Here is a 15,835-nt window from a genome sequence, read left to right on the forward strand (position 1 = left end):
AGAAAAGTGCTGGGGAAGGTCCCCATAGGCTAACATTGGACCTTGGTAGGTTTAAACTGGCGAAGTATGAAGTCGAAGTTTTTTTTTAAAGAGACAGTACTTCGATTATCGAATGGTCGAACGATTTTTACTTCGAATCGTTCAAATCATTTGATTCGATCAAATCCGATCGAATTTGACCAATTCGATGGTCGAAGTCCCCAAAAAAATACTTCGAAATTTCGAATATTTTTTTATTCGAATTATTCACTCGAGCTTATTAAATCTGTCCCTTAATGTTAAAGGGGAGCATGCATGTGCTATCTATTGCTATTTGTTTAAAAAGGGCTTCAGTAAATATATGGAACCCTATATTTTTAAATATTTAGAAAAATATGCTTCAAGTATATTTGTTATTTAAAAGAAGTGCTAATATTGTTATTTAACAGGTTTACTGATCCTTGTAACCTACAGATAAACTTACAAAAGAAAATGCGGGTCACTGGTGTAATTACTCAAGGTGCAAAACGTATTGGCAGCCCGGAATACATAAAATCGTACAAAATTGCATATAGTGATGATGGAAAATCCTGGTCGACATATAAAGTGAAAAGGACCTCGGAGGATATGGTAAGTTATATGGAAAGCAATTAGTGACTCATTAATACAGCGCTGCTGAACGTAGACACCTATGATCTGATGTGAAAATAAGGCATTGTTATTGAAACACAAAAATGACAAGGCACATAACCTTCTTCTGCCCACCGTGACTGCTCAGTAATAATACACTATAAAAAGATGGTGGTAGGGAGACCTCATTCTAGTGACCATAGAGGGATTTCTTGGGCAACAGAATTACTGTCACAATTTTTAAAGGTGGACATCATAAGGGCATGTAATGTTTTTAGGACATCCCAAGTGATAAATACGTAAATGTGTGGAAATTAATAATGGATAATAGGAGGTTATATATATGAATTAAGGGAGGCCTATTCTCTTTGCCCCTGTGAGACAGTTGGGGTTTGTCAATATTTGATACCACACCTGCTGTGCTACTTAATTATATAAACAGAAAGAGTTGAGATTTAAGATATTAGTAGAGTCAGCTTGGATAAGAGTGAATATTTCTGGAAGTTTGAGTGGGGTGTTGAAAAATTTAGCGATGTTTGCAGGAATACATATAGGGTCATATTTATCAAGGGTCGAATTTTGAATTGAAAAAACGTTGAAAAAGACCAACCAAAATTAAGTCGGCCTTTTTTTTGGTAGAATAGGTCGGCTTTTGATTGAATAGGTCCATATTCAGCTGAATTAGAATCATATGAATCGAAGGAATATCGCATACGATCGAATTTGATTCTAAGTTTTTCCCCCCCAAAAAATTAAAATTTTCCAAGTCCACCAATTGACTCCAAATAGGTTCTAGGAGGTCCCCCATAGGCTAAAACAGCGATTCGGACAGTTTTAGATGGCGAATGGTCGAAGTCGAATTGTTAAAGAGACGGTACATGATAAACTTTGATATTCGAATTTTTGAATTTTGAATCAAATTTGGACTATTCCCAAGTCGAAGTACACAAAAAATAGCTCGAAAATTCAAATTTTGTTAATACGGAAATTCATCTCGTCCTTTGATAAATCTGCCCCATAGTGAAAAACTATTTCAATGAATAAAGAGGAACCAAATTATAGCAAATAATTGCAACAAATTGGGATACTAAATTTGTTTAAATATTGCACAAAAAATTGGTGTCTGTCAACCAGGCAGACATACAGTAGGAAAACAATTGAAACCCCATAGTAGAAGAACAAACTGTGTGCATGAAGCTAACAATCAGACTTTCATAATGAAAGAAAATTTTATTTATTATACATTTATTAAAGTTTTCAATGGTTTTGAAGTTATTTGTAATTGAACACTATTCTATATCAATTTCTGCATTACTCATTTTGACTTTTATACTCATCTTCAGCCAAGACTCCAGTTCTTACAATGCCTTGCATGAAAGAATCAGCAGTTCAAGTACTAGAAAGAGATAAAAACACTGTTTTTTTTTCATTAAAACATATTTAAACGTTGCTTAGAATTACATTTGCTTTCAGTACAGGTACAGGTTCTTCTTTAAAGAGGAATAATAACAAGTAAAGTTGCAGATAATCACAAGTACACTCTTAAAAGAAGGCTGTCAGTATGTTTGTATTCAAAGCACCAACATAGTGTATATCCAGCTGACATTATAATGGCCTATGAGTCCTTAACAGAACTGTAACTTTTAGTCCATCTATGATTGAGTGTGAGTGTGGTCAGACTCTGAACTTGGCCCACCCAACTGGAATGTTTTTTTTTTAAATAACACAATAGGGTGCATAGCAATAAACTTTTAGGGTCTGGGGAATCAATGTTGAACACTGAAGCTGTCCCAAGATACCTGATGGAAAACATGGAATGCATATTCAGAACCTTGGCTGTCAATGAACAGTTTGGGACAGATATAATGGACCATTACTGCATATCACATGTATCCTCTTAAAACATCCATTGCTTTTAATTTTACAGATTTTTCGAGGGAACGTGGACAACAACACCCCATATGCCAATTCCTTTACTCCTCCAATCGAAGCTCAGTATATACGGCTCTATCCGCAGGTATGCAGGCGGCATTGCACTCTGAGAATGGAGCTACTTGGATGTGAATTATCGGGTAGGTAAAAGTAAATCATATCATCACTTTGTACATTGATTTGGACCTATTTTAGCAGTAAATAAAAACACAGTGACATAGCTGTGCTTCCTATTACTATGGTGGTCAGACCTCACTATTCTCTCCCCGCCTCCCTCTCCTCTGGCATTGTGTATAACCTTTCAGCATACATACAGATTGAAATCTTTACATGTTCCTTCATGATACACAGGATTGAGGGGGGAATGTCCTTTATTGGAGCCTGCACCCCTGCACCAGAAGGCCAGTGGGATTCCAAGATGATGGCTGAGGCATGCAATTAAAAAATCAGCTGAGCAAAATTATAACCAAAGGATAATATTTATGGGATGAATAAAGTGTGTTTTGACTAGCTGGGTGCTGCCTATAGAGATGTATGGAAGGCTTTTCTTGCCCTTTAAATGAAACTTTTTTGGCTCATAGTTTAAAGTCTTTTTTCTGCATCTTGGCCACAGGCCACAACTTTCTAGCAAAAGATTGTAGATAATTAATAAATTCAACAAACTGCAGTACAGTAAAGCATGTCTATATACTATGGATGTAGGTCGAGTATGAGCTCACAAATAATGTGATTTAAATGATTTGCTATTTTCTGTTGGCATTTAGAAATGATTTACAATTGAAAAGCAAGTCCATTAGTCTTATAGATTCTCATATTTCAGAGTTCAAGTTCAAGTTTGAAGGGAATAGAATGCTAAATAAAGAAACTTCAGCAAATTAGCTTTTCTATCTGGCACCCAATTTCAAAGCTGAGCTATCAATGATGGACTTGCAAAGTTAATTGGGTTGAACGTGGTCTTGATTTTCAAGGTGTGACACTTAACCCAAACACGTTTTGGGGGGGGGGTTACTTATTAAAACTCAATTTTTTCTGGTTTGGCTTTTTGGGACAAAAACTCAAATTTTTAGTGGAAAATCTTTACAACTTGGGTTTTTACTCAATGTTAAGGAGTTTTTTTTTACCAATCTAATATATTCTAGTTATTTTAATGAAGGCAAAATCAGGATGGGAGTAGGGTGAAGCTTTTTTTTATTTAAAAAAATGATATAATGAGGTGATAATGTAAACAGTAGATTCTGTTATTTTTTATATTTAGAGATTATATAGTATGTTGCTGTATAGTGATACCATCAGATCAGCTTTTTTGGTACAAACCAGTACATATTTCTAGGAATTAATTAATTGTACCTCTGATACGAGCAATTGCATATATTGACACAAGGGGACAGTGGAATTGGAATTAGTTCCAGCATGGATCTGCTGGTATTTTGAGGGTTCCTTAGTGACATAAGTCAAATTTCCTATCGTTCTTTGACCAAGCAAATTACATGCTCATATCATAATTACATACCTCCCAACTGTCCCTTTTTCGGAGGGACAGTCCCTCTTTTGACAGCTCAACCCGCAGTCCCTCATTTGTACTGGAAAGTCCCTCATTTCTCTGCACTGAACAGCCAGAAAAAGAAACAAAGTTTCTCACTTAATTGGCTTTTAGCAGAGAGCCCAGAACAGCTAACAGGTGCAAATAAGATACTTTGTAACAATTTTGAGACACAAAACACAGTTTAGATAAGGAGAAATATTTTCAAACTTTCATAACCTGACAAATTTTGTAAAACAAACATGGTAATTAGGGGGTGTGGCCACATAAAGGGGTGTGGTCAAAAAAATTGCTGCGCTACGTGCAGAAAATTTTTTTTGTCCCTCTTTTTACTTCCAAAATGTTGGGAGGTATTTAATTAGAGCTGCATTGGAAGTGAGGTAATTCTAACACAAATAATGGGAACATTTTGCCCATTCCAACTTGCAAACAATTTGCCAAAGTACATACAAGTTGCAATAAATACATCTCAGCATGCACCTGTATAATAACGCTGGAATTCTGGGTAGGGGAAAAAATGTCTGGGGCTGTTTTCTGTTCATAGAAATCAATTGCAGAAACTGCAAGCGAGTTTCTGAACGCATTTGATTTATCTGCAATTGATTGCTCTAGCTTGCTGCCTTATAGGTTTAAAAATACAGTGGGTTTTTGCTAAAAATAGAATAGGTTTCAAGGGAGCCACAGCAATTGATTACAGATAAACTGATTGATCTCAGGAGCTCACTCACAGTTTTTGCAGTTGATTTCTATAAACCAGAACCTGGAAGGTTCATAAATCTGTGTCTTTGGGAGTTATTTACTAAACTCCGAATGCAAACATCACGAAAAATTTGTGATGTTTTTTTAAATGAAATCAGACTTTTAAAAACTCACAAATTTTTCGGAATTTATTAAACCCCAAGGATATAAAACTCTGAATCTGAATTCTGAAGTCCGGCATCTCAGACCTGTCGAGGTTGTATATAAGTCAATGGGAGAAGTCCCAATTATTTTTTGATGTGCGCTGGGTTTTGTGCAAAACCCCAGCGTTTTTCGAGTTTTCTGGTGGAATTTCCGAAAAAATCGTGAAAATCGCATGAAAAAAATCATGAAAATCTGATTGTTTTTTTTACCACTAAGCAAATTTTCGGGAAAATGTAATTATAAATAAGCGTAAAAAACCCGATCGGATTTGATTGGAGTTTGTAGCAGAAAATATTGAGATAAATTCGGACTTTGATAAATAACCCCCTATGTGCCATACTAAATACATAGTATTGAACAAATTACACTTTGCTGAAACATAAGGGATTGTTGTAGTCTTTCCCAGCTCTATGTCCAGCGTGCTCCAGTTCCAGCCCTGTCCTGAACAGGTTTTGCCTGTTTCTACGATGCTGCCCACCCCTTTAACTTTGGGCCTCAGACAAGCTCACAGGTTGCCCTTATAGGAATCCACCACTGACTGCATACTGCATTTTATACAATTTCATTATGTACATTGTTCTCTGGCTCAATGTTTGTGTTAAAGTAAAAAAAAATGCGAACCGCATCAGAGCTCACCCAGCGCTGATGTCCATGCAGACGTTGCCTCATGCAGTATGCCGGCAGCTCCTTGCCAGTGCAGTCTATCCAAGAATAAGAAATCCCGCTCTCTCGGCGCCGTACTGCAAATCCACTTCGGGACATGGACTACATATTTGTTTTCATTTTTGTTTTTCAAAACTTCAGCTTTAATGTGTGCATTTTAGTGGTACAATGTAAAAAGCGGTGAGTGTCTGGGACTTACGCGTTTCTTGCCGCATTCGACACTTCTCCGACGAAGTGCCGAGTGCGGTAATAAACGTGCAAGTCCCAGACACTCACCGCTTTTTCCATTGTACCACTAAAATGCGCACATTAAAGCTGAAGTTTTGAAAAAAATATGTAGTCCGTGTCCCGAAGTGGATTTGCAGTATAGCGCCGAGAGAGCTGGATTTCTTAATTTTGGATCAATGTTTGTGTGTTTGTAATACACGCATTAAATAATGAGATTGTACATACAAAGGAAAAAATAGTTTGCATTGTGCATGTTTGTTGTTTATTACTTCTATTACATTCCCCCACAAGAGCACTACTAAAATACACAAGCTTATTGAAAACCCTCCTCATTCAATAGTCATGATGACTTCCGATAAAATGAAAATTTGGTGCCGCACCTGCAGTATTGGCCTCGGAAGTACCAAATAGTATTGTCAGCTATTTCATTCTTCACAGTATATTGCACTCAGCTGTTATCTGCTGTTCCTTTGCACTGTGTCCCAGTCGCACATTTCCTCATGAATAATTCAAGAGAAGGCAGTCATGAGGACTAATAGCTACTGAAACAGTGCAGGATTCAGTGGGAAACCCGGCTTGATAAAGGAAAAATGTAATCATTTGATAATATCAACACACTATTGCAGGGATTGTGCACAGCCTCCCTCGTGCTTATATGCTTTCTTTTCCTTAGAACTGGGCCATTTTCAAAGATCATGTGCTAATCTTTGCCTTTTATAAAAGCCTTTTATGTAACTGATAAAGAGATTTTTTTTGTACTTTATACCAAGACTGAAAGGAGATTATGAATGTGGTATTCTATTCTGCTGAGACACAATCACATAACAGCAAGGTCAATGCATTTGGATGTAAAATCTGCTGAATTGGATCAACACACATTCAGAGAATATTGCAAGCCTGTAGATAAAATCCTGTAATGAGGAACATCTGCACACTTAATTCAAATATTTTCATTTTGCTTATTAAATAAAAGACTTTCATCCATGTTGGAAAAAGGCACCATGTCATAGACAAGAAAGAAGAACGTTTATTCTTTTTACCGCTGTGAACTAAAGAACTGAAACGCCAATTATAAGACAATAAAAAAAAAACCAAAAGCTTCCCCCTGTTACCATATATTTTCGCAGTATTAATATCATTTATTTTATTTAAAAGAATTATGTGACTGCAGATCATGAAGGCTGTTCATAGGATAAATTGTTTGCAAAACACGACAGAACACCAGGTAAGGGGCTGCAGTATATGGTATATAGTGAATAATGTCTAATTTATAATATAAGGACATTAAAAAGGTATGGGATCCGTTACCTGGAAACTCATTATCCAGAAAGCTTCGAATTACGGAAAGGCCATTTTCCATAGACTCCATTATAATCAAATAATTCAATTTTTTAAAATGTATTTCCTTTTTCTCAGTAATAATAAAACAGTACCTTGTACTTAATCCAAACTAAGATATCATTAATTCTTATTGGAACCAAAACCAGCCTATTGGGTTTATTTAATGTTTACATGACTTTATAGTAGACTTAGGTGCAGATTTATCAAGGGTTGAATTGAAAAATTTAATTTTTAAATTAGAATTTTGAGCTAATTTTAGTGTACTTCGGCTTGGGAATAGTCCAAATTCGAGAATTTAGAATTTGAAAAAAATTTGAAAATTTGAATATCAAAATTTATCATGTACTGTCTCTTTAAAAATTGCCAAATTGCTGTTTTAGCCAATGGAGGATCCCCTAGAACCTATTTGGAGTCATTTGGTGGACTTTGAAAATCAAAGTTTTTTTTTTAACAATAGGTCATCGAAAAAACTCTTATTGTTAAAATTTATTATTTAATAAAAAAGGAGTCAAGGGGAGTTTTATCAGACATATTCAAGTTATTTTTCAATTCCAGTTTTCAAGATCAATTCAAAATTTAGCAGATTCATTGAAAATGATAAGTAGAGTCTGATTTGATTTCGTCTGAGTTGTTTTTTTCTCACATTCTTATGCAATGGAGTTTTTGGAACTTGCGTTTCGCCTTTAAGTTAACTTTCAGTATGTTATAGAATGGTCAATTCTGATAACTTTTTAACTGGACTACTTTATTTATTTTTTTTATAGTTTTTTTTAATTATTTGCCACCTTCTTCTTTCCAGATTTCAAATGGGGGTCAATGACCCCATCCAAAAAACAAATGCTCTGTAAGGCCGCAAATGTATTGCTTTTTTTTTTTTACTTTTTATTACTCATCTTTCTATTCAGGCCTCTCCTATTCATATTCCAGTCTCATGCTAATCAATGCCTGGCTGCTAGGGTCATTTGGCTGCTAGGGTCATTTGGTCATTAGGATGCGGATTTGGTTCTGTATTTGGCAGAATCTTTCGCGAAGGACTCGGGGGTTTGGGCCGAATCCAAAATAGCGGATATATGGCTTGATGCATAGGCCGGGTGGTAGTTATGGATACATCCACTAATTACTAAATCTGTGCCCATGTCAAATAAAGATTTATACCTGCAGGGCTGACCAATAGATCCACGGAATGCCTGATTTTTTTTTACTTTGCATACTTCCTTCACTTAGATCAGGGGTCCCATGAGCCACATTCAAATGTAAAAAGAGTTAGGGAGCAACCCAAGCATGAAAAGATCCTTGCAACTAAATTTCTGAAATTGCATACTAGAGAGCTGCTAATTAAAAAGTTAAATAACTCAAAAACCACATCTAAACTCAAATATGAACAACCGCTTTAAGGGCTCTTACACATTTGTTTTGCTTTGAGACACAGGTTTGAGCGCATCTAAATGCAGCAGCTAATTGATTCCATTATATTCTGCCTGGTTGTGCTCATGAGCTTTCAAAGTCACATTTCATAGATGTTACTTAATTCATTTTCTTGTGCTTGGTGCGTATTCAAAAGACAATTGCATTTGGAGCTCACAAAAACACACTTAATTACAGTATATTGCATTTATATGCATTTATATATGCATGTGTTTTTTCGTGTTCGGCAAATGGATGAAGAATTTTGCTTTTTGATAAATCTGCCTGTAAGAGTCATATATAACTGCTGTGCAGTGTGCAAAGTGCAGTTTTTAGAGTGCAGTACAGTGTAAATTTCAGTGCAACCTCACATGCAGTCAGACGCATTGTGATGAGTATTAATCAGTTATATATTTGGTCTGAATCGTGGTACAGAGGAAATGTTTGCCATAATGGCTCAGAGTTGTTCAAATTTTTTGGTCTACTGCTTTAGAGCAATGTATGCAAATATGTGCTGGGCTTCTGTGGGTTATAATGCAGGGACATTTTCATAATTTTCTTGTTATGCAAATGAAGTAGTAGAGGGAACAGATTTTGAATTTTTATTCTGATAAAGAAGTAGTCAAGTAAGTCAGCTTAATTTACAGGTATAGGATCTGTTAACCAGTTATTTATAAAGCTCTGGATTATGGAAAGGCCGTCTCCCCTAGGGGGAAATTCACTAACCTGCGGAAATTCGCCAGCGCTGGCTTCTATCACATTGCAACGTTTCGCCAGGCGTAGATTCGCCAGGACAACACTAATTCACTAAAATCCGAAGTTGGGTCCAGGGCGCCGAACTCTGGCAAAGTTGTGCTAGCGTTACTGCTCCAAGTGAAGCGAAGTTGCGCTAGCGTTGGCTAATTTGGATATGGCGGGAAATTAAAGTTGAATGGACGTATATGTTGCACCAAATAAATTGCATTACACAAGCCCAGGGAACCTTAATAAAATAAAATAAAGTTGTTATATTGCCCTACACATGAGCCCAGTGTATAGTTTATGTGCCATATGTTAGGAAATGTAGGGGGGAGCCCGGGTACCCAAAAATATTTATACAGACTTTTGCAGCCTGTCACCCTGAAAACTTCGCCTGGCTTAAGAGTTCGAAGTAGCGATAGCAGTGTCGGACTGACCCGGCGGGAAACCGGGAAATAACCCGGTGGGCCCTGACCCTCGTGGGTGCCAGACCCCCTCTCCCAATATCTAAATTTTGGTGAAAAAAAAAGTTTTTAGCGCAACACATGCACACTGAGCGCCCCCCCAGTCCGACCCTGAGCGCTACAGTCTATCTCCTTCACTAGTGAAGTTATGCCTACGCCTGTTAGTAAAATGGCAAAGTCCCGGAATTACGTCACGCTGGCGAATTTTCAAAACATTCGTCCTGATAATCTAGATTTTAGAAAATGATTTCCTTTTTCTCTGTAATAATAAAACAGTACATTGTACTTGATCCAAACTAAGATACAAATTAATCATTATAAGAGGCAAAAGCAGCCTATTGGGTTTATTTAATGTTTATACGATTTTCTAGTAGACTTAATGAAGATCCAAATTACAGAAAGGTCCAGAAAACCCCAGGCCCGAGCATTCTGGAGAACAGGTCCCATACCTGTAAAAAATTGGTAGAACTTCGGACAAATGTTGGAACGTAGAAGAGAAGCTGAAAAACAAAAAAGTGGATAAAAAAAACTTAAAGCAAGCATTAAACTTTTTTAATGCCTTTAACCTGAGTTATACGTAAGTATATGAGAGCTGACAAGCGTCTGATTCATTTTTGCTCTATTTCCTTCAATGAGTTTCATACTCCCCAATGTGAGACCTTTGCTTCTCCAGTGGCTCCCCAGTCTATGCAGTATATTGGTGCAGTGATGTGTGACACTCACCTTACTTGGCTTCTCTTACACACAAGCAGCATAATGGTCTAAACTCTGTGCAAATGCCTTTACACAAATTGGATCATAATGTTGGCAATAAAACATAACATGTATTGTCAGTTATTGAGAATAGTTTTGCTGCAATAATACATTATACAGGTATGGGATCAGTTATCCGGAAACCCATTATCTAGAAAGCTCCGAAGTACGAGAAGGTCATCCCCCATAGACTCCATTTTATCCAAATAATCAAAATTTTTAAAAATGATTCTTTTTCTCTGTAACAATAAAACAGTAACTTATACTTTATCTGAACTACAATTCAGGCATGGGAACTGTTATCCAGACTGCTCGGGACCTGGGGTTTTCCGGATAATGGATTTTTCCATAATATAGATCTTCATACCTTATGGGGCAGATTTATCAAGGGTCGAATTTCGAAGTAATGAACTCCCATAACTTCGAAATTCAAATTTAAAAAAAAATTGAAAATGTATTAAAAAAAATCAAAGTTTTTAACTGCGGTGAATAGTCTGTATTCCAATCATTTGAATTTTAGTGCATTCGATTGAATCTAACGATTCAAACAATTTTAACCGATCAATCTAAGGATTTTTATTCGACCAAAAAAAACTTCGAAAAGTGCTGGGGAAGGTCCCCATAGGCTAACATTGCACCTCCGTAGGTTTAAAGTGGCGAAGTATTTTTTAAAGAGACAGTACTGTGATTATCTAATAGTCAAACGTTTTTTACTTCGAATCATTCGGTTCGATCAAATTTGACCAATTCGATGGTCGAAGTACCCAAAAAAATACTTCGAAATTCGATCTTCACTCGAGCTTAGTAAATCTTGCTCCAAATACAAAGTCCACCAAATGACTCCAAATAGGTTCTAGGAGGTGCCCCATAGGCTAAAACAGCAATGCGGAAGGTTTTAGATGGCGAATGGTCGAAGTGGAAGTTTTTAAGAGACAGGACGTGATAAATTTCAATGTTTGAATAGTCTAATATTTTTCAAATTCAAATCGAATTTTGGCCTATTCGATAGTCGAAGTACAAAAAATAGCTCGAAATTCAAATTTTTTTACTTCGAATTTCACTTCGACCCTTGATAAATCTGCCCTTAAGTCTACTATAAAATCATGTAAACCCAATGCTTCCAATAAGGATTAATTATATCTTAGTTTGGATCAAGTACAAGCTACTGTTTTATTATTACAGATAAAAAGGAAATGATTTTTAAAAATTTGGATTATTTGGATAAAATGGAGTCTATGGGATACGGTCTTTCTGTAATTCAAAGCTTTCTGGATAATGGGTTTTCCAGATAACTGATGCCATACCTGTACTAGCAGCACATAGGACCCTCATAATATCAGCTCTATGAAACTCCCTATCTGATGTTTCCTTAACTAGTGATGAGGCCTGACCCATATGGACCAGCAAAGTGAAATTCGTGAATTTTTCGGCGAAGCAAAATGGGACAAATTCACCCATCAGTAGACAGCAACGATCTCCTGGTGTCTTACAGCAACAGTGTATAAAACTATACGCACATACAGATACATTTTTCCCTGAAATCCCATTACTTTAATAGCATTTTCACGTCAGGTAGGACAATGCTGGTGATTTTGACTGCTAACAGTTTGAACATCTGTGCTCAGGGAAGTCAGCAGATGTGAAGGCAATGCCAATATTGGCTGAGAGAATTCCTTAGGGGACGTCTTTGGTTGTCAAAAAGTTAAGATACAAATATTGCTGCCTAAATCCCTTATTTTTTGGGGATAAGTACATTGTTACTGATTGGATTTCCTGAAGATGGTCTATCCCCCCTTTACAATCTCTTTGCCTTTACTTATAAATACACTGTTCTTCCAAGCATTTTTGTATACCAACAAGTTATTGTTATAACAAAAAACTATTTTCATGGTAGTTCCATTTTCAGGTATATTGTTGCCATGGCAATACTTACATTGAGGCTTGATTTATACCACATTGCATCAGCCAAGTGATTGCTAAGGGATAAGCTAAAACTAGACACAACCAGATTTATATCTTTACTGAATATACAGTATCTGATGATCATCTGTAAAAATACTCTGCGAGAATTCCTGGGGATCATTCTTGCTTCGTAAACAAGTGGAATATGTAGACTTTAGCCCTTTTGCTCTGAGGCTATCATGGGAATTTATGTTTTTTTCTGTAAATAAATAAGAAATAATGTAACCTTACTTAAAAGTGTAGGCTTACATGAACACTGTGGGGTGCTGCTATGAGCAGAGTTATCCATCCTTCAATAGTGGCAGCCCCCATTGTGTTTCCCAGCATGCAATAGATTAACCCTATAATACATTATGTGCTGTAGCAGGAACTTATTAAAACATGCCTCACCAATTGGGGCAGATTTATCAAAGGTCAAGGTGAATTTTTGAATTAAATAAATTTGAATTTCAAGCTATTTTTGTGTACCTCGAGTAGGGAATAGTCCAAATTCGATTTGAATTGAAAAAAAATACAAAATAAAAATATCGAAATTTATCAGGTACTGTCTCTTTAAAATTTCAACTTCGATCTAAAACCTGCCGAATTGCTGTTTTAGCCTATGGGGGACCACCTAGAACCTATTTGGAGTTAATTGGTGGACTTTGACAACTTTGAAAAACTTTCAATTCAATTGATTGTGCTATTCCTTCGATTCGTACGATTTGAATTCGGCCAAATATGGACCTATTCGATCGAGAACGGACCTATTCGACCAAAAAAAACTTTGACTTAATTTCAGTTGGTCTTTTTGAATTCAAATTTGAAGTTTTTTCAATTCGAAATTCGACCCTTGATAAATATGCCCCTTGGCATGGGTATGCCCCTTGGAATGGGTATGGTATATTAGGCTTTACCAGGTAATAGTAGGGAGAAAGGGCATATATATATTCGAAATTCAGACAGGATTCGGCCGTTTTCAGCAGGATTAGGATTCACCTGAATCCTTCTGCCCAGCCAAACCGAATCCTAATTTAGGAAATAAGGGGCGGGAGGGAAATCACGAGCCTTTTGTCACAAAACAAGGAAGTAAAAAAGTTTTTCTCCTTCCCACTCCTAATTTGCATAAGCAAATTAGGATGCGGATTTGGTTCTGTATTTGGCCGAATCTTTCATGAAGGACGCGGGGGTTTGGGGCGAATCCAAAATAGCGGATACAGTGCATCCCTTATATATAATGCTTGATGCATAGGTCGGGTGGTAGTTATGGATACATCCACTAGTTACTAAATCTGTGCCCATGTCAAATAAAGATTTATACCTGTAGAACAGGGCTGACCAATAGGTCCACGGAATGTCTGATTTTTTTTTACTTTGCATACTTCCTTCACTTAGATCAGGGGTCCCATGAGCCACATTCAAATGTAAAAAGAGTTAGGGAGCAACCCAAGCATAAAAAAATTCCTTGGAGTGCCAAATAAGGAATGTGATAGGCTATTTGGTAGCCCCTATACAAACTGGCAGCCTACAGGAGGTTTTATTTGGCAGTACACCTGATTTATATGCAATCAAAAGATACCTCTAAGCCAGGAATTAAAAAATAAGCACCTTCTTTGAGGCAACCGGGAGCAACATCCAAGTGGTTCTGAGCAACTGGTTGGAAATCACTGGCATAAATATACAGGTATGGAACACATTATCCAGAAAGCTCCTAATTACAGAAAGGTCATCTCCCATAGACTCCATTTTGTCCAAATTATCCAGATTTTTAAAAATTATTTCCTTCTTCTCTGTAAGAATAAAACAGTATCTTGTACTTGATCCATTCTGAGATATAATTAAAGCTTATTGGATGCAAAACCAGCCTATTGGGTTTACTTAAGTTTACATGATTTTTTAGTAGACTTAAGGTATGAAGAGCCAAATTACAGAAAGATCTGTTATCCAGAAGACCCCAGGTCCCGAGCATTCTGGGTAACAGGTCCCATACCTGTATAACCCCTATTGATTCTTGATTCATAGAAAGTAAAGCAATGTTATCTGCTTAAATAAGTTTGAGCACCTTTTTTGTGGTTTAACCATTGAACCCAGGGCAGACGTGACTACAAGGTGAGGCTTTATTTATTTCTCTTATGTATGAGCCTCACAGAAAAATGCTCACTTCATACAGTATTTCCTTGGAATTAGCTAATTTTCTTTTTCATTCTTTCCTGCAGTGATTATGATTAAATGTCTTCACATTTGCAATCTTCGATCCCTTCTGGAGAGAATACCTCATTTTACTTAATCTGATCTCCTGCTGTAATGAAAGAAAAAAAAATCTTTCCTCTTTTTAATATCCATTTATGTATCGAATATTAACAAAAGGAATAACATTTTTGCTGTACATTTGTTAACTCTTTCCTAATGTTAGCAACGATTGATATGTTTACAGGCTGCTCTGAACCCCTTGGAATGAAATCTGGACACATACAGGATCACCAAGTAACAGCGTCTAGTGTTTTCAGAACACTGAACATGGATATGTTTGCCTGGGAACCAAGGAAGGCCCGATTAGACAGGCAAGGGAAAGTAAATGCCTGGACATCTGGAAAGAGTGACCAGTCGCAATGGCTACAGGTATTAATCCATTTCTCTGTTTAGCTTGCAATAGAATTGGTTTTATATCCCTATAATGCAGGGGTCCCCAACCGTTTTTTGCCCATGAGCCACATTTAAAATGAGATGGGAGCAACATAAGCATAAAAATAACAAACAAGGGAAAGTTGTGCTCACCACTATTTTTTAAAACCATTAGGCGGGGGTGCAATGAGGGTGTGACCACAAAATACATATAGTCAACTACAAGATTCCTCTGCACTCAACCCATTATCAATATATTTAAGACAGCGACATTTTGTGCATACTGCTACTGAAAAATGCCTTACCCTTTAAACAACACAGGGATTGTTTGTCCATATATTGCAATATATTTAAGCTGGCCAACTACGTCAAAGTCATCCCATATCTGGCCAGTCCTACGCTTAATTTTCATCTGATTCATTAAGAATTCAATTGCTTAAAAAATGTATAATTAAGCAATTGAATTCTTAATGAATCAGATGAAAATTGAGTGTAGGACTGGCCAGATATGGGATGACTTTGACGTAGTTGGCCAGCTTAAATATATTGCAATATATGGACAAACAATCCCTGTTTTGTTTAAAGGGTAAGGCATTTTTCAGTAGCAGTATGCACAAAATGTCTATGTCTTAAATATATTGATAATGGGTTGAGTGCAGAGGACTCTTGTAGTTGACTATATGTATTTTGTGGTCAC

At 36.6% G+C, this 15,835-nt stretch overlaps 1 protein-coding gene across 3 annotated transcripts in view; it reads left to right on the forward strand.

The window, feature by feature from the left end:
* The window catches only part of edil3.L (EGF like repeats and discoidin domains 3 L homeolog), a 337,031-nt gene that overhangs the window by 248,871 nt on the left and 72,325 nt on the right, over window positions 1–15,835 (forward strand). For all 3 annotated transcript variants that reach the window (NM_001090936.2, XM_018243508.2, XM_041577683.1), the window contains 3 exon segments: window positions 454–609; window positions 2,537–2,681; window positions 14,951–15,135. In NM_001090936.2, coding sequence (NP_001084405.1) covers window positions 454–609; window positions 2,537–2,681; window positions 14,951–15,135 — 486 coding nt within the window.

The sequence above is a fragment of the Xenopus laevis genome, chromosome 1L (assembly GCF_017654675.1).
Source record: "Xenopus laevis strain J_2021 chromosome 1L, Xenopus_laevis_v10.1, whole genome shotgun sequence".
Taxonomy (NCBI): Eukaryota; Metazoa; Chordata; class Amphibia; order Anura; family Pipidae; genus Xenopus; species Xenopus laevis.